We start from the raw sequence: 25,828 nt of genomic DNA on the forward strand, positions 1-25,828 counted from the left end.
GAAAGATCAACACATATCATAGTTATCAGCCATTTATTGAAATCCTTGAGCTCCTTTAAGCCAAAGGTTTGTTGGACCTCAGACTTAGGAGGATGTGGTTTTTTACCCCTTGGGGCAATCCAACAACACCTTAATTAGCTCCTGGATCTCTTTCTTGATATTATCAAACCAATCTCAATGGAAGAGAAATGAAGAGTCCCTTCACAAGGACTAATTACAATGGCCTTCATGGCAGACCAGACACTCTGAAAACAGGCTCTTGTTGGGGAGTTGTTTAGGTTGTCAGTGAGGTGTTGACTCAGTACAGCAGCCTTTGCAGGGCCCTCTGAGACCCTTGATATTGAATTTTCTGCAGCGATGTTTTTTACTGCATCACCATTTGGGGCCAAGCTGGTGAAGACTCCAGGCTGGATTGGCAGAGTTGGTCCGCTGTCATCGACACCTAGGGTGGCATGGGTGATGCAGACATTTTCCTGATTCCTCTTCAAATGAGGGCTTAACTTAACATGAACCAATATTTGGTTGAAGGGCATTGCCATGGGGCCCTGTATTTGTTGTACATGACCAACAGAGATAGGAGGCTTTCACTCCAGTTTAGGTCAGAGTTATAAGGTAAACTTCAGAGATTAAAGCCTGAGGTAATGAACTATGTCACTTGGCATTCCAATTCGAAGCAGAAACACATTAATACTGGGATAAACTATTCAACAAATGATTAGAATGACAATGGTGATATCCAGTGGCTGTCAGACTGTTTTCATTACAGTGAGGTAGACTCAAATGCTGAAGGTAGTTTATAATTGTGGACACTGGATGATGACAGGATTGAGTTTATCCTTGGTCTTGGCCTAAAATGTCGACTGTACTTTTTTCCATGGATGCTGCCTGGCTTGCTGAGTTCCTCCAGCATTTTCTATGTGTTGCTTTGAGCTTTTCCTTTATGGTTTGTATGATTGTTGTCATGTGCCTACAAATTGGATTGAGCTGAAGCAATTTTTGGCCTAAAATGGCTACTGAAGGGATAATTCCCTTCTCCAACCCCTTTCCCTCCATAGACCATGGACATTCAAAATTCTGGAATAGATTTTGTGATTATACTGCATATCCTTTGGTTCCTTCCCTTGAAGGTTAATAAGCGATTTGATGGGTTTTTTTTTTGAAAGAAATTGATAGGTAAGGTGGCGAACTCTCTGATGGAGGGAATTGAATAAGGGGTTATAATCTTCTTATCAGACCCAGACCATTCAAGAAGCCTGATGCAGGATTTTGACCCAAAATGTTGATGATTCCTTTCCTCCGGGAGATGTTGCTCGACCAGCTGAGTTCCTCCAGCAGTTTGTTTGTTGCTGCAGGGAAGGTGTCTGAAACACAAAACTGTGAGTTACAAAATGTGGGAGATGGTTTCTTCAATAATAATTTAAAACTCAGATTGCTAATTGTTTTCTATTAAAGAGTATCATTGAAGCATGGGAGATATTATTAATGCAGATGGATAGAGTCAAGGTAGAGACTTGACCATGCTTTAACTGGTGATGCAGCTCAAGGAGTTGAAGGGTCTACTTAAGCTCCTCCATTGTTAAAGACCAATCTTGGCACCCAACGTTAACAAACTATCTCCAAGCCTGTGACTAACTCTAGAAATGAAGCCAACCATTCATTCCTGTGTTTTTGATAATGACTTGCTCAGTTATATAGTTCAAAGTATGTTCTGGTTGCATTCCTGACTTATGAAGAAGTCCAGCGTGCTGTTGCTCGCTCTCATTATTCGCACGATGTGCATGGGTTTTTTTTTCTCCTTATGTATTGGATACTTGTCATTCTTTCAAAGGGTTCTTTTGGGTTTCTTGTTTTGTGCTGCCTGCAATCTCAAGGTTGTATAATTTGTACATCCTTTGATAATAAATGTACTTTGAACTTTTGAACTTTGAGCTTGAAAAATCTGGCTGCTGAAGTCAGAAACACTGGAAGTGACTGGAGGTAAAAAGGCACACTGTGAATGTGTTGCTGATGAGAAATCAATACAGTGAGATCAATTTGAATGGGAATCCCATGTGATATCAACTGCACTTGTATATTGGGATTGTGCCCAATGCCTCTCTTTTCCAGTGCCTGTGTTTTTGTCAAGTGTCTGCGAATGACCACTAGTTATATTTACATGCAGGGTGTGGAACCTGAGAAATATCCCACTGCACAACAAACACTTGGGAATGACCCTACTCCAAAGGCATTATCTTGCACCAACCACAGACTCTATGGAGGTAAGCAGTTTCTGAGATACACAAATATATGACAAGCGGCTACTTAGCCCAAGTAGCCGTACAAGAAATAGCCCAGGTCTGGTTTACCTGCCCACCTCCTTTTCTCCTTCACTCTTTTTTTATCTTAACCAGTTTAATCATAGAACAGTTTCTGTTCAACTACTAATCTCTGGAGTGAATTATTTAGCTCACAGCTGTCTGTATAACCATTCCAAGTGTCTCCTGCCTTCTACTTTCTAGAAGTAACTTGGTGTTAATACAACAACATATAACCCAGCATCTTGTCCTCAGCTGTAAGGAACACAACACAATTAAAGCTATTTAAGTGGTCTGGGCTGGAAGTCTCACTGGTCAACCTGCATGAATTCCATAATTAGTTGAGCTGGCTTTCTGGAAGATGAAACATCATTTTCTTTCAACTAATGTTGCAATAACAGTGCAAACAACAATGGGGAGTTCTGTTCAATCTCCCTTCTGGAAGGTGAGAACCTTACTCTGAAAGTTTAATATCTATGAAAGTTTCAAATCCACAAAAAACAAATTCTTGAATCAACAGTCCTAGAGTGAAAATTCTATTGACCAAAAGATAAATATTTATTTATTTTTGCATGTGTTGGGCATGTAATTTTGTTTGGAATCAGGGCTTAAAGCTGATCAATCCAATTGCCACAACTGTGAAGGTAGAATCTCAGTCTAGTTGTAACCTCACAGTTAAAACAAAATTTCCTTTGGTTGATTGGATTCAGATCCCCCAGCTGCACTGTTAGTTGATGTAGTTCATGTTTAAAAAGCCAGTTTGTTCCATCTGGGTAGGTTATGGTGTCTAGAGGTTGGAAGCTGGGACTTCCTTGGATGTCAGGAAGGGTATTTTCCCTTAGTTGTCAGGGGGAAGCTGCTGCTGCCTAAGGAGGTGAATGATAATTCAATCTATTTCCATATGGGACATTATGACATTGATCAGGAACCGACTACGTTTCTGAACTTGTCTGATTCCCTTAAGGGAGTTAAGAAGGAGCATTGCAGACGTTTCCTCCCAAATGAAGACCCATGTATTTCACTCTCCCAAATGATCACACGAGTGAGGTGAGGCAGGTATAAAATCTTTCTAGATTGCCTGAATAATAAACAGAGGTATCTTTGTCCCCTGTAATGTCTCAATTTTGCAGTCTTATCCTTGATTTCGGATCCCTACATGGGATTGATAACCACTTCAAGGATCGTTATCCAGCAAAACCTTGGTGCTGGTCCAGTGGTCTCCTGCTCACTTCCTATAAAAATCAACCAACCATCGGTGGTTTTCCTTAGGTTGCACTCTCTGTAGCTCATTAGAAAAGCCTTTTTTTTAAACTTTTTTTTCCTTCTTTTAGGTCACCTTTTAAAATCTAGAACAAAGCTCAGTCCTAACAGTCCTCACAGATTAATACCAATACTGTTTGAAATGCAAGCGTTTGTTGTTGTTATTGTTATTTTCACCTAATAAAAACTTAGCACTATGAGGCTCATTCTGCTGCAATAGTAAATCTGTCTTTTTATTTCACAGAATTGTTCAACTCATCTTTTGGCAACAATGCCATCCAGATGACCGAGAAACTAGTAGATAAAGTTGTTACTGTTAAGTAAGTATTATTTCTTCATAATGGTTCAAATTTAGAACAAGATTTTTAGTTCCTGCCATACCAATAACCCATCTATGCATGTATACCCAACAATATTTTTCCATGCCATGCCAGAAATATTCACAAATAGGGATATTTGCTAATTTTCACCTTATTTTCACTCACTTACTTCCTTACCCTGTGCTCCACTTAGTTAGCACAACCAATATATCATGTTATTGAAAATTTGTTAAAAACCTGCAGGTGCTAAAAATCAGAAGTGCTGGAAATACTCAGCAGATCCTCTGAAGAAGGGTCTCTGATCTGAAAGGTTGACTCTGTTTATCTTCCCACAGGAGCAGCATGATCTGTTGAATATTTCTAGTATTTTTTTGATTTTGCTTTAAATATCCCATTATTGTCACACTGAATATGTCAAATGGGTTCAGGAATAAACTTCACAGAGGGATATCTGTCAACGTTAACTACTTGGTCTTCCAAATTGGTCGAGTTGACTTTTTCCAAAGTGGTTATCCCCATCACCTTCTCAAGACTGATGATGACACTTGTGGACATCTTTGCAAACATGTGACTGACAGGCAGAGAGGACACAGGGACTGCAGCTACTGGAATCTAGAGGAATGCTGCTTGACCCGCTGAGTTCCTCTAGCACCTTGCTAGTGGATTGTCAGTAGAATTGGCTGATTTTAACCTTAACCTTAACTCTGCATTTCCATTTACCCAAGACAAATACTTACCTACCTTTACTTTAAATATGTCCAAAGGTTTCCGCTCCCCTTTGAGGAAGAGAGTTGCAAAAGCTCGCAATCTTCTGTGAGAAAAAAGAATGCCCACATCGCTACCTTAAGTGGGTGGCCTCTTGTTTTAGACAATTTCCCTTAGTTCCAGATTTTCCCTTAGGAGAAAATACCTCTCTGCTTCCATCCTGTCAACACCTTTCCAAATCTTGCATATTTCAATCATTGCTACATACTCTTCTAAACTCCCATGGATGCAGAACAAGCCTGAACTACCATTCCTCATAGAAAGAGAACCCACACTTTCCAGAAATTAGACTAGCAAGCCGATTTTGAAGAGTTTTCAATACATTAAATAAAGAGGCCAGCACTACCCAAAGTAATCTAGGTATGGCCTCACCACAGTTCTGTATAACATAAGCATAATCTCCCAATTTGTATATTCAACTCCCATTGCAGTAAGGCAAAACCATTCTAGAAACTTTCCTAATCGCTTACAGTATTTGCCTGCTAGATTTTTGAAACTTGCACCAAAATTCCAAAACTCCTCTGTCCTCAAAGCTTTATAACCTCCCGTCTTTTGGATAATTTACTTTTTTAAATGGATAATTTCACATCATCTCATATCAATATTCCTGGGTTTCAGTGCTTTAAAAGGGAAGGGGAGGAAGGTTAGTATTACTGGTCAGGGAAACTATTACAGCTACAGAAAAAGTGGGTAATGTAGCAAGATCCTCTTTTGAGTCAGTAGGGTGGAAGTCAGGAACAGGAAGGGAGCAGTTACTCTACTGGGGGTATTCTATAGGCCCCCTGGTAGCAGCAGAGATAACAAGGAGCAGATTGGGAGGCAGATTTTGGAAAGGTGCAAAAATAACAGGGTTGTTATCATGGGTGACTTTAACTTCCCTAGTATTAATTGACATCTGATTAGTTCCAATGGTTTAGACGGGGCAGAGTTTGTTAAGTGTGTCCAGGATGGATTCCTGTCACAGTATGTTGACAGGCCAACTAGGGGAATGCCATACTAGATCTAGTATTAGGTAACGAACCAGGTCAGGCGAGCATCTGGGGTACGGTGACCACTACTTCCTGGCCTTTAACATTATTATGGAAAAGGATAGAGTCAGAGAGGACAGGAAAATTTTTAATTGGGGAAGGGCAAATTATGAGGCTATAAGGCTAGAAATTGCGGGTGTGAATTGAGATGATGCTTTTGCAGGGAAATGTACTCTGGACATGTGGTCGATGTTTAGGGATCTCTTGCAGGATGTTAGGGATAAATTTGTCCCAGTGAGGACGATAAAGAATGGTGGCATGAAGGAACCGTGGGTGACAAGTGAGGTGGAAAATCTAGTCAGGTGGAAGAAGGCAGCATACATGAGGTTCAGATGGGTCTATTGAGGAATATAGGGTAGCAAGAAAGGAGCTTAAGAAGGGGCTGAGGAGAGAAAGAAGGAGCATGAGAAGGCCTTGGCGAGTAGGGTAAAGGAAAACCCTAAGGCATTCTTCAATTATGTGAAGAACAAAAGGATGACAGGAGTGAAGGTAGGACCAATTAGAGATAAAGGTGGGAAGATGTGCCTGAAGGCTGTGGAAGTGAGCGAAGTCCTCAATATACTTCTCTTCGGTATTCACCAATAAGAGGGAACTTGATGACGGTGAGGATGATATGAGTGAGGTTGATGTTCTGGAGCATGTTGATACTAAGGTGTTGGAGTTGTTAAAATACATCAGGACGGATAAGTCCCCGGGGCCTGATGGAATATTCCCCAGGCTGCTCCACAAGGTGAGGGAAGAGATTGCTGAGCCTCTGGCTAGGATCTTTATGTCCTCGTTGTCCACAGAAATGGGACCGGAGGATTGGAGGGAGACAAATGTTGTCCTCTTGTTCAAAAAAGGTATTAAGGGTAGTCTGGGTAATTATAGACCAGTGAGCCTTACGTCTGTGGTGGGAAAGCTGTTGGAAAGGATTCTTAGAGATAGGATCTATGGGCATTTAGAGAATCATGGTCTGATCAGGGACAGTCAGCATGGCTTTGTGAAGGGCAGATCATGTCTAACAAACAAGCCTGATAGAGTTCTTTGAGGAGGTGACCAGGCATATAGGTGAGGGTAGTGCAGTGGATGTGATCTACATGGATTTTAGTAAGGCGTTTGACAAGGTTCCACAGGGTAGGCTTATTCAGAAAATCAGAAGGCATGGGATCCAGGGTAGTTTGGCCATGTGGATTCAGAATTCGCTTGCCTGCAGAAAGCAGAGGGTTGTGGTGGAGGGAGTACTTTCGGATTGGAGGGTTGTGACTAGTGGTGACCCACAAGGATCGGTTCTGGGATCTCTGCGCTTCATTATTTTTATTAACAACCTGGATGTGGGGGTAGAAGGGTTCATTGGCAAGTTTGCAGATGATACAAAGGTTGATGGTGTTGTGGATAGTGTAGAGGATTGCCGAAGATTGCAGAGAGATATTGATGAGATGCAGAAGTGGGCTGAGAAGTGGCAGATGGAGTTCAACCTGGAGAAGTTTGAGGTGGTACACTTTGGAAGGACAAACTCCAAGGCAGAGTACAAAATAAATGGCAGGATACTTGGTAGTGTGGAGGAGCAGAGGGATCTGGGGTTACATGTCCACAGATCCCTGAAAGTTGCCTCATAGGTAGATAGGGTAGGTAAGAAAGCTTATGGGGTGTTAGCTTTCATAAGTCGATGGATAGAGTTTAAGAGTTGCGAGGTAATGATGCAGCTCTATAATACTCTGGTTAGGCCACACTTGGAGTACTTTGTCCAGTTCTGGTTGCCTCACTATAGGAAGGATGTGGAAGCATTGGAAAGGGTACAGAGGAGATTTACCAGGATGCTGCCTGGTTTAGAGAGAATGCATTATGATCAGAGATTAAGGGAGCTAGGGCTTTACTCTTTGGAGAGAAGGAGGATGAGAGGAGACATGATAGAGGTATACAATATATTAAGAGGAAAAGATAGATTGGACAGCCAGCGCCTCTTCCTCAGGGCACCACTGCTCAATACAAGAGGACATGGCTTTAAGGTAAGAGGTGGGAAGTTCAAGGAGGATATTAGAGGAAGGCTTTTTACTCAAGAGACTGGTTGGTGCGTGGAATGCACTGCCTGGGTCAGTGGTGGAGGCAGATACACTAGTGAAGTTTAAGTGACTACTAGACAGGTATATGGAGGAATTTAAGGTGGGGGTGGGGTTATATGGGAGGCAGGGTTTAAGGGATCTCTTGCAGGATGTTAGGGATAAATTTGTCCCGTGAGGAAGATAAAGAATGGTAGCGTGAAGGAACCGTGGTTGACAAGTGAGGTGGAAAATCAACAACATTGTGGGCTGAAGGGCCTGTACTGTGCTATACTATTCTATGTTCTATGTTCTATATTCTATAATGCATTTAGCAGATCTTTGGCCTCTTATTAATCTGCCTGCATTCTTTTGTTGCCTCCTTATGTTCCCTTCTTTTTCTGCTTGCTATGTGTCATTGAAACCAGTCTGTAAATCTCCAACAGCTGAGATGCAGTGCAAGTTGATGTGTTGTTGAAATGTTACAGAGCAGGGAAACCTGTGTTCCGTGCTGTGTCAGCTGAAACCACGCAGACAGCAGTCTCAACCTGAGGCTAGAGACGAGGAGAAACAATGAACCTGACAGAGTTCCATCACTCAATTGCTATCAAGTAAAGCTTGCTACAAAAGTCAGGCATGTGTGCATTGGCTGAGGGTTAGAAAAGTTTTAGTTGTTAATATTCTCCAAGTGCAAATGCTGAATGAAAAAAAGCCATCTTGTTTTTAGAAAACTCCTAAAAGTTTTATAAGACACTAGTCAGGCCACACTTGGAGTATTGTCAACAGTTTTGAGCCCCTTATCTCAGAAAGGATGTATTGTCATTGGAGAGTCCAGAGGAGGTTCATGAGGATGATTCTGGGAATGAAGGGGTTAACATATGAGGAGTGATTGGCAGCTTTGGACCTGAACTCACTGAAATTTAGAAGAATGCAGGGGGTTCTCAGTGAAACCCACTGAATGTTGAAAGGACTAGATAAGGTGGATGTGGAGAGGAAATTTTCTCTGGTGCATGTATCCAGAACTAGAGGGCACAGCCTCAAAATTAAGGGGCAACCCTTTAGAACAGAAGTAAGGAGGATTTTTTTTTAGCCAAAGACTGGTGAATCTGTGGAATGCTCTGCCACAGACTACAGTGGAGGCCAAGTCTATGGCTATATTTAAAGCAGAAGTTGCCTGATTTGGTTGGGGCATCAAGCAATATGATGAGAGGGCAGGTGTATCGGGTTGAATGGGATCTGGTATCAACAATGATGAAATGATGGAGTGCACTCAATGGGCTGAATGGCCTAATTCTGCTCCTATCTCTTGTGGTCTTAGAACAGAAAGTATTTGGTACTGTTGAGTGGGGACACCAGGAGAAATCCGCTGCTATTCCACAGAGAAGACAAAGAGATTCTTGCATTGATCTGGAAGAATAAACAGGGCTTTGGTTTCACACTTGGCAATGTATGAGAATGTTGCAGCACCTGTAGGGCAGTATCTCAGTGCCTTTGGGAGAGGAGGGGAAAATGAGAGGAAGTGGGAGAGATGAAAATCAAAAGTTGCCTCAACAAAGTCGCACAATGATTGCTCTTCTCCTCGGTGAGAACTCTTGTATTTTATCTCTCAGGGAAGCAGACATCCTGCTCTCCATTCTTCAAATCATGGAGTATGAAAGGTCAACTGTGGATGCCATGGGAGCTATTGGCCTTGCTGCTGTGATTGCTGGAAAACTACCAGAACTCAAAGGCAAGAGGTGAGAATTTCATCCAAGTCAATAGTTTAGGTCCATCAGCTCCATATGTCAGACACGGCCATTGAAATTTTGCTAAATCCTTGGTACAGAACTCAACCGGGGTTTCCTTTCCACAACATAATTACAAAATCAAAATTTCTTGGAGTGATGCACTACTGAAGGAGGCAAGCGGGACAATGTGTTAGCGATTTGCAAGAGCTAACCTTTCAGTCGTGCCCCCCTGCTGTTTCCCTGAGCCCTGCATTACTTTTCGCCATTAAACATGCATATGGTTTCCTCTCGGAAAACAGAGAGCTTCTCCTCTGAGAATTCTGCTATTAGAGCTAGCACATTACTGAGCCAAATGAATTGTAATGTCATAGCAATGATTCTGTTCAGCAGATTTGGCATCAGTAATTCTGTTTTTCTGAAATTTAACCCATGAACAGTTCTTTCCCTCTCTTGTGTCGAATTCTCACTTGCCCTGACATTTAGACGCAGCAGTCTTTGAATCTGAGCCAGCGTGAAATCGATGTGAAGAAACAGCATCACATTTTAGTTAGAAGGAAGTCAGGAGGCAGAGTGCCAAAGAGGTGATAAAATGCATGGAATGCAAATCTGTAAAAGCAGCGTGAGAAAGGGAGGGAGATTTACAAGGATTTTGCCTGGATTGGGGAGCATGCCTTATGAGAATAGGTTGAGTGAATTTGGCCTTTTCTCTTTGGAACAATGGAGGATGATAGGTGACCTGATAGAGGTGTATGTACAAGATGATGAGAGGCATTGATTGTGTGGATAGCCTGAAGCTTTTTCCTGGGATTGAAATGGCTAACACAAGGGGGCATAGTTTTAAGGTGTTTGGAAGTAGGTACAAGGGGGACGTCAGAGGTAAGTTTTTCATACACGTGGGTGTGTGGAATGCACTGCCGGTGAAGGTGGTAGAGGCAGATACAATAAGGTCTTTTTTAGAGAATCTTAGATAGGTATGGGGAGCTTAGAAAAATAGAGGGCTATGCGGTAGGGAAATTCTAGGCAGTTTCTAAAGTAGATTACATGGTCGGCACAACATTATGGGCCAAAGGGCCTGTGATATGCTATAAGTTTCTTTGTTTCTAATAAACTCCAATATGGCAAAGTGGAACCCACTACCAGTGACCAACATTGCCATTTTCCAAACCACCATCATCTAATCTAGATCCTGGGAACCAGTGGGAACCACTTTTCACTAGACTCTCAAAGCCTTTCCACCTTAGCCAATACAAAATAACTTTGCCAAGATGAGTTTGGGTCCAATAACATAGTGAAAGGTCAACAGCATCCAGGGGAAAGCAACCCACTCAATCAGAACATAATTACACAAGAATCAGAATGAGGAGTAAGGCAATTGGCTCCTCAGGTTGCTGCACCATTCTGTAAGCTTAGGGCCGATTTAATCTTGGCCTCAATGCCAATTTCTCACTCTCTCTTCAGACCTCGACTCACTTCAGTTTAGATGCTTGTTAATCTCCACTTTCTCTGGTGTTCAGAAGTCCAATGTGTCAGGTACCCCTGAGGAGAGAAATTCATCTTCACCTCAGTCATAAATGGGCTTCTGAAGCAATGCTGTTGGCTCTAGATACCCTCATGAGTGAAACACTTCCTCTGAACATGAACCCTGTCCATCCCCATTCTAAGCTCAATAAGAATAGACTGAGCTTGCTTCTTTATGAATTAATCATTTCATCCCGGGGTGAATCTTCTCTGCACTCCCTCCAGCACAAGAATATCTTCCCTTAAAAGTGAGAGACCAAAATTGTACAATTTTCCAGCTGCTGCCTCACTGCAGTCTATACAACTGTATGAAAACTTAACCGGCTTTATATATTGCATACTCCATGAAGTAAAGACCAACTCCCCATTCCCATTCTGATATGTCTATCCATGGCCTCTTCTACTGTCAAGATGGAGCCACACTCAGGTTGGAGGAACAACACCTTATATACCGGCTGGGTAGCCTCCAACCTGATGGCATGAACATTGACTTCTCTAACTTCTGTTAATGCCCCTCCCCTTCTTACCCCATCCCTGATATATTTAGTTTTTTTTCTCTCTCTGCCCATCACTCTGCCTGTTCTCCATCTCCCTCTGGTGCTCCCCTCCCACTTTCTTTCTCCCTAGGCCTCCCGTCCCATGATCCTTTCCCTTCTCTAGCTCTGTATCCCTTTTGCCAATCACCTGTCTGGCTCTCAGCTTCACCCCACCCCCTCCGGTCTTCTCCTATCATTTCGCGTTTCCCCTCCCCCTCCTACTTTCAAATCTCTTACTATCTTTCCTTTCAGTTAGTCCTGATGAAGGGTCTTGGCCCAAAATGTCAACAGCGCTTATCCCTATAGATGCTACCTGGCCTGCTGCATTCCACCAGCATTTTGTGTGTGCTGCCCATTAACCTAATTGCTTACCATATCTGAGTAGTTCTAGTTACTTGGCCTCTGTGCCTCTATGCATGTGCGTATACTGAAATTCTGTTGGGTAGGATTTGCAAAACACCCACAGGAACACTCAGTCCATGATAGAATCCTGAAGATACAAAGGGTACATAGGTCAATCAGTCTGCCTTGTGGAATATAAAATCTCATTGTGTAGGAAGTAAAACTTTGGCATGAGTAGGAGATCAGCTGATTAGCAGGAAACAGAACAGGTATGAATGGTCACCAACATGATGCGACTAGTTTGCCAAAGGAATGGTGCTGGACACTCAACATTATACAACTTATGTAAATGTCCTGGATGAATTTGCTGATGACGTAAAGACAGGAGGAAAAATAGATTATTAAAATGATATAAGAGGTCTACAAAAGGAGATAGATAGATGGTGAGTGGGCCATGATCTGGTAGAAGGAATATAATGTGGGGAAACACTATTGTCCATCTTAGCAGAAAAAAAATTGAAGAATTATATCAACACCCACAAAATTCTGGAGGAACTCAGCAGGTCAAGCAGCATCCTTGGCAATTAAGAAATAGGTGATGTTTTGGGCCAAGACCCTTCAACACCCTTTATTTTTGTATTTTCCCAGTGGTGAGAGATTACGTAGCTCTCATTGCAGAGGGTTCTGGGCTCCCAGAGCATGATACACAAATGGCTAATGTTCAAGTAGACAAGTAAATAAGAGAGCTAACAGAATGTTTTTTTTGTGAACAAAATTGAATACACAAGTAGGGAGACTATGCTTTAGTTATATACAGTAGGTCATTGATGAGACTTTTTTGGAGCACAGTGTAAACTACTGGTCTCTTTATTTAAGGAAGGATGTTAATGAACTGGAAGCAGTTTAGGAAAGGTTTACAAGATTATTACCTGGAATGGGTGGTTTGTCTTACAATCAAAGATTGGACTAGAAAGCTTTTCACCATTTGAGTTTAGGAGAGGAACTTGATTAAAAAAGGTCCATTAGACTATAAGTCCTAGGAAAAGAATTAGGCTATTTGGCCCATCAAGTCTGCTCTACCATTCCATTATGGCAGATTATTATCCCTCTCAACACCATTTTCCTGTCTTCTCCCTGTAACCGTTTACCCTGATTGATCAAAAACCTATCAACTTCTGCCTTAACTATACCCAATGTCACAGGCTGTACAGCTGTCTGTAGCAAAGAATTCCACAGATTCACCACGAATGGCTAAAGAAATTTTTTTCTTATCCCTGTTCTAAATGGACATCCCTCAATTCTGAGGCTGTGGCCTCTGATCCTAGATTCCTCCATTATAGGAAACATCATCTCCACATCCACTCTAACCAGACCTTTCAGTGTTCAATAGATTTCAATGAGATCCCCCGTCATTCTTCCAAACTCCAGTGAGTACAGACCCACAGCCATCATACGCTCCTCATATGTTAACCTTTCATTTCTGGGATCATTCTCGTGAATGTCCTCTGGACTCTCTCCACATCCTTTATTCGATAAGAGGCCAAAACTGCTCACGATACTCCAAGTGTGGTCTGACCAATGCCTTATAAAGCCACAGCATTACATCTTTGCTTTTATATTCTAGTCCTCTCAAAATGAATGCTAACCTCGCATTTGCCTTCCTTATCACCGACTCAACTTGCAAGTTAACCTTTAGGGAATCCGCCATGAGGACTCCCAAGTTCGTCTGCACCTCTGTTTTTTGAATTTTCTCCCCATTTACAAAATACTCCATGCCTTTATTCCTTCTATCAAAATGCATAACCCTGCTCATCCTTACATTACATTCTATCTGGTTCACCTTTGTCCCATCTCCCAATCTGTCTAAATCCTTCTGCAGACTCTCTGCTTCCTCAACACTACCTGCCCCTCCCCTATCTTCATATTGTCCACAAATGGGGCCACAAAGACATCAACTCCTTTATCGAAGTTATTGACATACAATATGAAAAGAAGCAGTCCTGCCACTGATCCCTGTAGCACACCACTAGCCTTGGAACCAACCAGAAAAGACCCCCTTTATTTCCACTCTTTGCCTCCTGCTAATCAGCCAATCTTCTACACATTTGAGTATCTTTTTCATGATACCATGACTCTTATTTTGTTAAGCAGCCCCATGTGCAGCACCTTGTAAAAGGCCTTCTGGAAATCCAAATAAACAACATCTACTGACTCTCCTTTGTCTATTCTGCCTGTTGTTTCCTTAAAGAATTCCAACAGATCTGTCAAGCAAGATATCCCCTTTAGGAAACCATGTTGACTTTGGCCTATGTTATCTTGTGCCTTCTTACCCCAAAACCTCATCCTGAATAATAGACTCCAACATCCTTCCAACCACTGAAGGCAGGTTAACTGGCCCATAATTTATTTTCTTCTGCCTTCCTCCCTACTTAAGGTGTGGATTGGCATTTGCAATTTTCCATTCCAGAATTGGGTGATTCTTAACAGATCAGTACTAAGGTTCTCCACAATCTCTTCAGCTACCTGTGTCAGAACCCTGGCATGTAGTCCACCTGGTCAACGTGACTTATCGACGTTCAGACTTTTCAGCTTCCTAAGCCCCTTTCCCTTAGTAATAGCAATGCAACTCACTTCTGCCCCCCCAACACTTACATTTCTGCCATTCTGCATGTGTCTTACACATTGAAGACTGACACTTATTAAGTTCCTCCACCACTTCTTTGCACCTCATTACCACCTCTCCAATGTAATTTACCAGTGGTCCAATATCCACTCTAATCTCTTTTTTACTCCTTATATATCTGAAAAAACTTACTGTATCCTGAAAAAGGATATAGTGCATTCTCAGTGTATATGATGAATAAATTCTTCTCGGGCTTCCAGCCGGGTACAGATATCAATTATGACCAACGTTTCAATAACAAACTCTGCCATCTTCATCAGGGATAATGCCTGGGCATCTCTAGTCTGGTATCCCATTCCCCAATTGGTTTGTCCTCATCCAATCAAATTTCCGCTCTTTCACCTTGTTTACAATTGAATTCCAGTTCTTACTTCGAGTGATACCTTTGTCTTTGTTAAAATTCTTCTCCTCTAATTTTATTTCAGTGGTTTCCTTTTCCTTTCCTTGATGCAGGTTTCCACCATGCATCCTGTCTGGCCAATATCCACTGCCTCACATTCACAGGGAATCCTGTAAGCACCAGCTGACCTGAGTCCCAGATCACCTTTGACCTGCATAAGCTGTGATTTGAGCTTCCTTATGGGTTTGTGGATGGTATTTCTTCAGGATCCTGGTGATCCTTCCAGAAACTGTGGAAATATAGAGAAGACAGGCAGTAGTGGAGGGTTCCTCCTCATTGTTAGGTTTCCTGGCTTTTCCATTGACCCTTGTAATGGCCTGATTGATTTAGACCATAAGACCATAAGACATAGAAACAGAATTAAGCCATCTGGCCCATCGAGTTTGCTCCGTCATTCAATCCTGGCTGATCCTTTTTTTTCTCCTCCTCAACACCAGTTCCCTTCTCCCCGTAACCTTTGATGCCATGTCCAATCAAGAACCTATCAATCTCTGCCTTAAGCACACCCAACAACCTAACCTCCACAGCTGCACATGGCAACAGATTCCACAAGTTCGCCACCCTTTGGTTAAAGAAACTTCTCTGCATCTCTGTTTTGAGAAGGCGCCCCTCTATCCTGAGGCTGTGCCCTCTTGACTTGACTCTCCCACCATGGGAAACATCCTTTCCACATCTACTCTGTCTAGGCCTTTCAACATTCAAAAGGTTTCAATAAGATCCCCCCTCATCCTTCTGAATTCTAGCAAGTACAGACCCAGAGCCATCAAACGTTCCTTGTATGTGATGCACCATCAGTAACTCTCGGAGACGCGAGGTGAGATATAGGCTTTTATTGGTTGGAAGAAAGAACAAGCAGCAATTGACCACCACACTACATCCTGGAGACTGAGGGCAGGGCTCAGGTTCCAATCACCTTTATACCGGGGTCTGTGGGGGGGGGGGGCATGTCCAGACAGGTATATGTAGTTCACCACATTCACCCCCCCTTTGTTTTAAAAGAGAGTCCCCCTGGGGCAAAGTTTCTTATAAGTATATTTACAGGTTAAGTCTATCAGGTGGTCAAATCTGTCGCTGCAATCTACGTAGCACCAGCTGTGATTGCACAGGTGCCGGTGGTGGTGATTGCACAGGTGCCAGTGGTGATTGCACCGGAGATGGTGGTTGTGCTGGTTCCGGCCTAACTGGAGGTGTCAGCCCACTAGGCATCAGTGATCCCTCATGTGTGTGCGAGGCGCGTGCGAGACGCCCGGTATAGCAGTGTTGTGAGGAGTCTGTGTAGGGCTCAGTGTGCGCGGTGTCACCTTGGGTACAGGGTTCGTAGTTACTGTGGAGTGTTCGGGGTAGTGGTCTGTTGCTCCTGTGGGCACCAGATTGCGGATGGAGACCGTGTCCTCCTGCCCATCAGGTAAGACCACGTAGGCATACTGGGGGTTCGCGTGTAGAAGGTGAACCCTCTTGACCAGCAGGGAGTATTTATTGCTCTTCACATGTTTCTGGAGCAGCACTGGTCCTGGGGATGTGAGCCAAGCCGGTTGGGTGGTCCCAGTGGCAGACTTCCTGGGAAAAGAGAATAGGCGCTCATGAGGGGTGGCATTGGCGGACGTACATAACAGGGAGTGGATAGAGTGGAGTGCCTCGGGGAGGACCTCCTGCCATCGAGAGACTGGCAACCCTTTTGACTTAAAGGCTAAAAGTGTGGCCTTCCACACTGTGGCATTCTCCCTCTCCACCTGTCCATTTCCCCGGGGACTATAGCTCGTGGTCCTACTAGTAGCAATGCCCCTAGCCAGCAGGTACTGGCGCAGCTCATCGCTCATAAAGGAGGACCCTCTATCACTGTGGATATAGCAGGGATATCCGAACAGAGTGAAGAGCTGGCGCACGGCTTTTATGACGGATGTGGCAGTGGTGTCGGGGCAGGGGATGGCAAAGGGGAACCGTGAGTACTCGTCGATAATGTTGAGAAAGTAGACATTGCGGTCGGTGGAGGGAAGGGGGCCCTTAAAGTCAACACTCAGTCGCTCAAAGGGGCGGGTGGCCTTAATAAGTTGCACCTTTTCAGGACGGTAGAAGTGCGGTTTGCACTCAGCGCAGACTTGGCAGTCCCCAGTCATCGTCCTGATGTCCTCAAAGGAGTACGGCAGGTTCCGGGCTTTCACGAAATGGTAAAATCGGGTGACCCCCGGGTGACGAAGATCTGCATGGAAGGTGTATAGCTGGTCAAGCTGTGCGCTGGCACACACTCTGCGGGATAGGGCATCAGGGGGCTCATTGAGCCTTCCAGGCCAGTACAAGGTGTCATAGTTGTAGGTGGAGAGTTCTATTCTCCACCGCAATATTTGATCATTTTTGTTTTTGCCCCGTTGTTGATTGCTGAACATGAATGCAACTGAGCGCTGGTCGGTCAGCAAGGTGAACCTTTTGCCGGCGAGATAGTGCCTCCAGTGCCTAATAGCTTCCACTATGGCCTGGGCTTCTTTCTTCACCGTGAAGTGCTGAATTTCAGGGCCTTGAAGGGTACGAGAAAAGAATGCTACTGGCCTGCCTGCCTGATTGAGGGTAGCAGCCAGCGCAAAATCGGAGGCGTCACTCTCTACTTGGAAGGGAATGGTCTCGTCCACCGCATGCATCATTGCTTTGGCAATGTCCCCTTTAATGCGGCTGAAGGCCGCACGGGCCTCGGCAGAGAGGGAAAATGTGGTAGACTTGACCAGGGGGTGGGCTTTGTCTGCGTAATGGGTGACCCATTGGGCGTAATAGGAAAAGAAGCCCAGGCACCATCTGAGGGCTCTGAGGGTGGTGGGAAGAGGGAGTTCTAACAGGGGGTGCATACGGTCAGGATCAGGGCCAATGACCCCGTTCTCCATGACATACCCAAGGATAGCGAGTCTGGTGGTTCCGAACACGCACTTGTCCCTGTTATAAGTAAGATTCGGAGCTTCGGCCACTTGGAAAAATCGTTGGAGGTTGGCGTTGTGATCCGACCAGTCGTGACCACAGATGTTGATATTATCCAGATAGGGAAATGTGGCCTTCAGTTGGCACTGGTCCACCATCCGGTCCATTTCCCTCTGGAAGACAGAGACACCATTTGTGACACCGAAGGGGACGCGCAGGAAGTGATAGAGCCTGCTGCCCGCCTCGAAGGCAGTGTAGGGGCGGTCCTCTGGGCAGATGGGGAGCTGGTGATAAGCGGATTTCAGATCTATTGTCGAGTACACCTTGTACTGAGCTATCTGGTTGACCATATCCGCGATGCGGGGTAGGGGGTACACGTCAAGCTGCGTGAACCTATTGATGGTCTGGTTATAGTCCACGACCATCCTATTTTTCTGCCCGGTCCGAACAACAACCACCTGGGCCCTTCAAGGACTTGTGCTTGGCTCAATGATCCCCTCCCTGAGCAGCCGCTGCACCTCCGACTGAATGAAGGCCCTGTCCTCCGCGCTGTACCTCCTGCTTTTAGTTGCTACAGATTTACAGTCGGGGGTTAGGTTGGTGAACAGCGGTGGGGGAGGGATCTTGAGGGTGGAGAGGCTGCAAGTGGTGTCAGTAGCACAGCTGTTGGCATGGTGCTAGGTGAGATGTGCGGGTCAGTGTGTATGTGTGGTCAGTAGCGGGGTATATGACGAAGTCCCACAAAACTGAGGATTCCTGACAGTGAGTGGTGGGAGGGGCCCGTCATAAGCCATAGTCACACTTTCGAGGTGGCTCTGGAAGTCCAGCCCCAATAGCACAGGCGCGCACAGTTGAGGCATGACCAGTAGTGCAAAGTCCCGATATTCTGTGCCCTGCACCACCAATGTCACTACACAACCCACCCGGATGTCTGTGGAATGTGACCCAGAAGCCACAGTGACCATCTGGCTTACTGGCCGTGTCACGAGTCCGCAGCGTTGCACCGTGTTCGAGTCAATAAAACTCTCAGTGCTGCCCGTGTCAACCAGGCAGCTAGTCCTGTGCCCCTTCACCAGGATGTCCATCATTGACCTTGCGAACTGGTGTGGAGCACTTTGGTCGAGGGTTACGGAGGCCAGAGTTGAACCGCTGCCTTGGTGCCCAGTAAGCAGCAGTGGGTCGGGGGCGGGGCGAGGTGGCGCCGACAAAGATGGCCGCCCCCATGTCTCGCACGAGGCGGGCAGGCAAGATGGCGGCCCCCATGCCTCACACGCAGCGCTGCCCGACCCCACTCGTGGTTCAGACTTACAGACCTTGGCGAAATGGCCCTACTTCCCGCAACTGGAGCAGGTTGCTTCTCGGGCCGGGCAGCATTTTCGGGGCTACTTTTTGAGTCAGCAGAAGTAACACTGCGCGGGCTTGCGACTGGCAGCAGCATTGGTGAATTCGCCCGCGGGCGGCGGTGGCGGGGTCTGCAATGTCCACAGAACCGGCAGGGGATCACGCGGCTGGACAGCATCAGCATTGTGCAGAGCACCTCCAGCGTGTCGGCTGTCTCGATAGCCCAGCATAAGGTAAGATCAGCATTTTCCAGCAGCCTGGCGCACGTACACTGACCTGATCCCCCTAACGAAAGCGTCTCGTACCAGGAGCTCCGAATGCTGCTCCACCCTCAGACCTTTGCAGTCGCAAGTTCGCACAAGTGTCTGTAGGGCTTGGAGAAACTGCCCGCTTGACTCGCTGGGTCACTGTCGCTGCATCACTAAGCGATGTCTTGCGTAGACGGTGTTCACCGGCCGCAGGTACTGTCTTTTGAGGGCATCCAGTGCACTTTGGTAGGTCGGTAGGTCCCTGATAAGGGAGAATACTTTCGGACTTACTCTAGATAGTAATATTTTGTACATTGTGGCAAGCTCGGTCACTGGAATCTGTTCCAAGTATGATTGGAAGCATGCAAGCCAGAGTTCAAAGGCAAGAGCTGCTTCGGAGTCTTGAGGATCAAGGTCTAATTTTTCCAGATGTAAAAGGCTTTCCATGTTTTAAACTTCCAGCCAATAAAATTGATGCACCATCAATAACTCTCTGAGACATGAGACGAGATAAAGGCTTTTATTGGCTCGAAGAAAGTACAAGCAGCAATTGACCACCACACTACATCCTGGAGACTGAGGGCAGGGCTCAGGCTCCAATCGCCTTTATACCGGGGTCAGTGGGAGGAGCCACAGGAGCAGTCAGCAGGTGGGGGGGGGGGGGCGTGTCCAGACAGGTATATGTAGTTCACCACAGTATGATAATCCATTCATTCCTGGAATCATCCTTGTGAACCTCCTCCCAACCCTCTCGAAAGCTAGCACATCTTTTCTAAGGTGAGGAGCCCAAAACTGTTTACAATACTCAAGGTGAAGCCTCATCAGTGCCTTATAAAGCCTCAGCATCATATCCTTGCTCTTATATTCTAGACCTCTTGACATTAATGCTAACATGGCATTTGCCTTCCTCATCACTGAGTCGACCTGCAAGTTAACCTTCAGGGTGTTCTGCAAAAGGACTCACAAGTCCCTTTACATCTCAGATTTTTGGATTTTCTCCCCAGTTAGAAAATAGTCCACACATTTATTTTTACTACCAAAGTGCATTTTCCAAAATTGTATTTCATTTGCTATTTCCTTGCCCATTCTCCTAATCTGTCTTAAGTCCTTCAGCATCCTACCTGTTTCTTCAACACTCCACCAATCTTCGTATCATCTGCAAACTTGGCAACAAAGCCATCTATTCCATCATCTAAATCATTTATACACAGCATAAAAAGAAGTGGTCCCCTGCGGAATTAGTCACTGGCAGTCAACCAGAAAAGGATCCTTTTATTCCCGCTCGCTGCCTTCTACCAATCAGCCAATGCTCTAACCATGTTATTAACTTTCCTGTAATACCATGGGCTCTTAACTTGGTAAGCAGCCCCATGTGTGACACCTTGTCAAAGGCCTTCTGAAAGTCCAAATAAACAACATCTACTACATCCCCTTTATCTAGCCTACTTGTAATCTCCTCAACGAATTCCAACAGGTTCGTCAGGCAGGATTTTCCCTGCAGGAAACCATGCTAACTTTGTACTATCTTGCCCTGCGTCACCAAGTACTCCATCATCTCATCCCTAACAACTGACTCTAACATCTTCCCAACCACTGAGGTCAGGTCAATTGGTCTATAATTTCCTTTCTGCTGCCTTCCTCCTTTCTTAAAGAATGGAATTTTTTGCAATTTTTCAGTCCTCTGGCACCATGCCAGAGTCCAATGATTTTTGAAAGATCATTTCTAATGCCATCAGAATCCTAGAGTACAGTTCATTTGGTCTGGGTGACTCATGTACCTTTACCTCTTTCAACTTTTTGAGCACCTCTCTTGTAATAGTAACTGCACCCACTTCTCTTCCTTCCCACACTACAACATCAGGCATACTGCTAGTGTCTTCCACAGTAAAGACTGATGCAAACTACTCATTTAGTTCACCAGCCATCTCCTTGTCCCCCATTATTATTTCTCCTGCCTCATTTTCTAGCAGTCCTACATCCATTCACGTTTCTCTTATATTTTTAACATACTTGAAAAACCCTTTACTATCCACTTTGATATTATTTGCGAGCTTGCTTTCATATTTCATCTTTTCCCTTCTAATGATTCTTTTAGTTGCTCTCTGTAGGTTTTTAGAAACTTCCCAATCTCCTATCTTCCCACTAATTTTTGTTTTGTTGTATGTCCTTTCTTTTGCTTTTATATTAGCTTTGACTTACCTTGTCAGCCACAGTCGTACTATTTTACAATTTAGGTATTTCTTCATTCTTGGAATACATGTGTCCTCATTTTCCCAGAAATGCACACCACTCCTGCTCTGCTGACATCCCTGCCAGCATCTCCTTCCAATTTACTTTGGCCAACTCCACTCTCATACCACTTTAAATTCCCTTACTCTATTGAAATACTGCTATATCAGACTTTACTTTCTCCCTATCAAATTTCAAGTTGATTAGTCATATTGTGATCACTGGTTCCTAAGGATTCTTTTACCTTAAGCTCCCTAATCGTCTCTGGTTCATTACATAGCACCCAATCCAGTACAGCTGATCCCCTAGTAGGCTCAATTACAAACTTCTCTAAAAAGCCATCTCTTAGGCATTCAACAAACTCACTCTCTTGAGATCCATTACCAACCTGATTTTCCCAATCAACCTACATGTTAAAATCTTCCATGACTCTACTGTAATTTTGCCCTTTTAATAAGCCTTTTCTATTTCCTGTTGTAACCTGCGGTCCACCTCCCAGCTACTGTCGGGAGGCCTGTATATAACTGCCATCAACGTCCTTTTACCCTTGCAGTTTCTTAACTCAGCCCACAAGGATTCAACATCTTCCAATCCTATGTTACATCTTTCTACTGATTTGATGCCATTCTTTACCAGTAGAGCCACACCCCCCTCATGTACCTTCCTATCCGTCTGATATAACGTGTAACCTTGGACATTCAGCTCCCAACTACAGCCATCCTTCAGCCAAGATTCATGGATGACCACAACATCATACTTGGCAATCTGTAATAGTGCCACAAGATTATCCACCTTATTCCTTATACTACAGGCATTTAGATACAACACCTTGAGTACCGTATTTGCTATCCTTCCTGATTCTGCATCCCTAATGTTTCGATACGCAGCCTGTTGGTTACAACTAAGTCCCATCACCTGCCTACCCTTCCTGACAATCTGACTGCATGCTTTTTTACTATCTGTCCTATCCTGAGTTCCTTTACTCCAGTTCCCACCCCCCTGCCAAATTAGTTTAAACCCTCCTCAACAGCTCTAACAAACTTGCCTGCAAGAATATTGATCCTCTTGAGTTCAGGTGCAAATCGTCACTTTGAACAGGTCATACCTCCCCCAGAAGAGATCCCAATGATCCAAGAATTTATTGCATTCAGCATGAAAAGCACACCACAGCCATTTAAGTGATACAGTGAGAGGGGAAAAAAGATGAGCAGGAAACTTCAACAGAAGCTTTACCCAGAGCCGACACCTCTTCCGAGCCAAAGCCTGTCACTTCTACTCTCGCCACTGGTCTACTCCTGACAATGGCCACTCCAATTATCCCTTCTGTACTTTTGGTTTGTAGAGCTCTGTTGATGCCGCTGATCCCGTACAATTTCCTTCACCTTGTAGCCATTCTGTAGCAATGTCATGCGTAATCATCTCATTTCCTCTGAGAGACTCTCTGGGTCCAACATAGTTTTCGTACAGTTAATCAAAGTAGAAAGAACTGCTCTGTATTGGGAGGCGTGATGGTGGCTGTTATTGTTGAGCTGTAAGTCTACATGAGTAGGTTTCCAATAGATGCCATGTCCGAGGCTATCGTCTGGTTTCCATCATATTAGAATATCCAGGAATTTTAACAAAGGCGAAGGTTTTGCTAAGTAAGAACTGGAATTCAATTGTAAACAAGGTAGGAAAGCGGAAAACTGATTGGTTGAGGACGAACCAATCAGGCGGGACAGACTATGGAATTATAAATACCACTGGACTAGACATGCCCAAGTATCATCCCTGATGAAGATAGCAGAGTTGTCAAGTTGTATCGGTTATAATCATTACCTTTAGCCAGCTGAAAGCCGGAGGAGAGTTATTTATTGTTTCCTCTTTTATATTATTGGCTAACTTACCTTCATATTTAATCTTTTTTCTCTTTGTAGCCTTTTCATTTGCCTTCTGTTGTTTATGCTTTAAATTCCCAATCCTCTACCTCCCCATTAATTTTTGCTATATTATATGCCCCCCTTTTTCCTTTATGCTGTCTTTGACTTCACTTGTCAGCCATGTTTGTCTTCTTCCTTCAGAATACTTCTTCATCTTTGGGATGTATCTTTCCAGCACCCTCTGAATTTCCCTGCAGAAACACCAGCCATTGCTGTTCTGCCATCATTCCTGCTAGAGTCCCCTTCCAATCAACTTTGGCCAGCTCCTCTCTCATGGCTCTGTAATTCCCTTTGCTCCACTGTAATACCAATACATCTGATTTTAGATTTTCCTTCTCAAACTGCAGGGTGAATTCTATCATATTATTATCACAGTCTCCTAAGGGTTCTTTTACCTTAAGCTTCCTAATCAAATCTGGATCATTACTCAACACCAAACCAGAATTGTCATCACTCTAGTGGGTTCAATCACAATCAGCTCTCAAAAGCCTTCTTGTAGGCATTCTACAAATGCCCTTTCTTGGAATAAGACCGTAAGTCTCGAGAAATCTTGACAAAGTAATGGGATGAGGATGTTCTTCTTATTGGAAAATCTGGAATTGGGGATTACTATTTATAAATAAAGGGTCACCTATTTATGATAGAGATGAGCCGAAATGTTTTGATATCATTTCTGTGAGTTTAAAGTCAGGAGAAAATTGTTAGGGAAAATGAAAATTGGTCCAAAAATTAGGAGACAAATTTCTGAACAGGAAAGCAGACACCCAGAAATCTACAGGAACATTTAGCTAATTTTCAACATGTTTCCAGACCATTATAGATAATCTACAAATGCCCTCCGGTACTTGCCAAGCCTACTTCTGTAAAACCTTCCAAAGTTGCATCCAGGAACTCCCAGAAAGAAACATAAAAAGTGCTGGAAATAGTTGGCAGATTGGTTGGGCAGCTGGAGAGTAAAACAGAGTTACTGTTTCAGAACTATGACCTTCCATCAACCTGTGAATGTTAACTCTGTTATTTCTCTTCAGCTTTTCTTTGTTGAACCGTTTCATTATGCTGTCTGCACAGCTCTACAATCTTCAGCTGTTGGGGAGCTCAAAACTAGAGCCAAACTTTTAAAAAACATAGTCCCAAATTGCAGTAATTTATTTTTTGTTCATTCATGAAACTCCACATCTTCAATAATTGCAAACCATACAGAATTTTTGATTTTATTAATTTTATTTTAAGAATCTTGCATGTGGCTTTTAAAATGTCCTTAGAGACAAGTAGCTAACCTGATTTATTTATCGTTAGTCAGTGGTACGACCATCAGAATCAGGTTTATTATCACCTGATAATACCTGTTATCATCTGTTGTGCAGTTTGTGGTGAATTGGTAAATGTTAGTACGACTTTTGAGTTCATGTGTATAATTATTATTACTGATTTTGATTTGGTTACACTTTAGAGAGTGAAAGTTAATGCTGAAAATTCCCAATAATATAAATAATTTAAGAAAAACTTTGGAACTTAACAAAGAATTTTTTTAAAAATTGAACAATTCAGCCCCTAGTCAAAAACAATATTTTTGTCCTTGAGTCAGATTAATAAGTGAAACATGCAATCTCAGGCAGGATTTGAGATGAGTAACATGTAAAGTTTACATGAGGGAATAGCCAAAGGATGGTGAATTATTGGAATTTGTTGCCACATGCAGCTGTGGAGGCCAGGTTGTTGGGTGTATATAAGGCAGAGATTGATAGGTTCTTGATTGGACATGACATCAAAGGTTACAGGGAGAAGGCCAGGAACTGGGGTTGAGGAGGAGAAAAAAGAGTATCAGTCATGATTGAATGGTGGAGCAGACCTGATGTGTCAGATGCCCTAATTCTGCTCCTATGTCTTATGGAACAGAAAAAGGAAAAAAATATGTTAATTGCACTGAGTGAGCAAGTCCAGGAGGAAGTTCTGATGCATTTAACTGCTGAAAGGCCTGCTTTATCTAGGTAAATTCTGTGTAATCTCTTTGCAGATTCATCATTATATCTCGACTCCTATATTCTGTACTTGGAGGTAAAGTCTAGAATTTTGTGAGATTTTCTGATATCTTGCCTTAATATTCTGAGAATCAATATTCAAACCCCATAGCCTTACTCCATCACCAGGTTGCCTTCTGTTCAGACTGTTCTTTTGCCTGTTACTTTTCCTAAGAATATTCATCACTTCCCACTTGCTGACACGAGGTTATGGGAGATTTAGTTTAACAAAGCAGCAATATGGTGGAAACAATTGGGTTTAAGGAAGAGAGGGTTTTGAAACT

General features: G+C 43.8%; 1 protein-coding gene across 1 annotated transcript in view; it reads left to right on the forward strand.

Annotated features, from left to right (window-relative positions):
- LOC132378842 (L-threonine ammonia-lyase) overlaps positions 1–25,828 on the forward strand; it is a 51,181-nt gene that overhangs the window by 15,640 nt on the left and 9,713 nt on the right. The window contains exons 6-8 of the mRNA XM_059946096.1: positions 2,162–2,258; positions 3,799–3,874; positions 9,296–9,421. Of these exons, the coding sequence (XP_059802079.1) occupies positions 2,162–2,258; positions 3,799–3,874; positions 9,296–9,421 (299 nt within the window). The remainder of the gene's footprint in view (positions 1–2,161; positions 2,259–3,798; positions 3,875–9,295; positions 9,422–25,828) is intronic.

Source organism: Hypanus sabinus, chromosome 21 (assembly GCF_030144855.1).
Source record: "Hypanus sabinus isolate sHypSab1 chromosome 21, sHypSab1.hap1, whole genome shotgun sequence".
Lineage (NCBI taxonomy): Eukaryota > Metazoa > Chordata > Chondrichthyes > Myliobatiformes > Dasyatidae > Hypanus > Hypanus sabinus.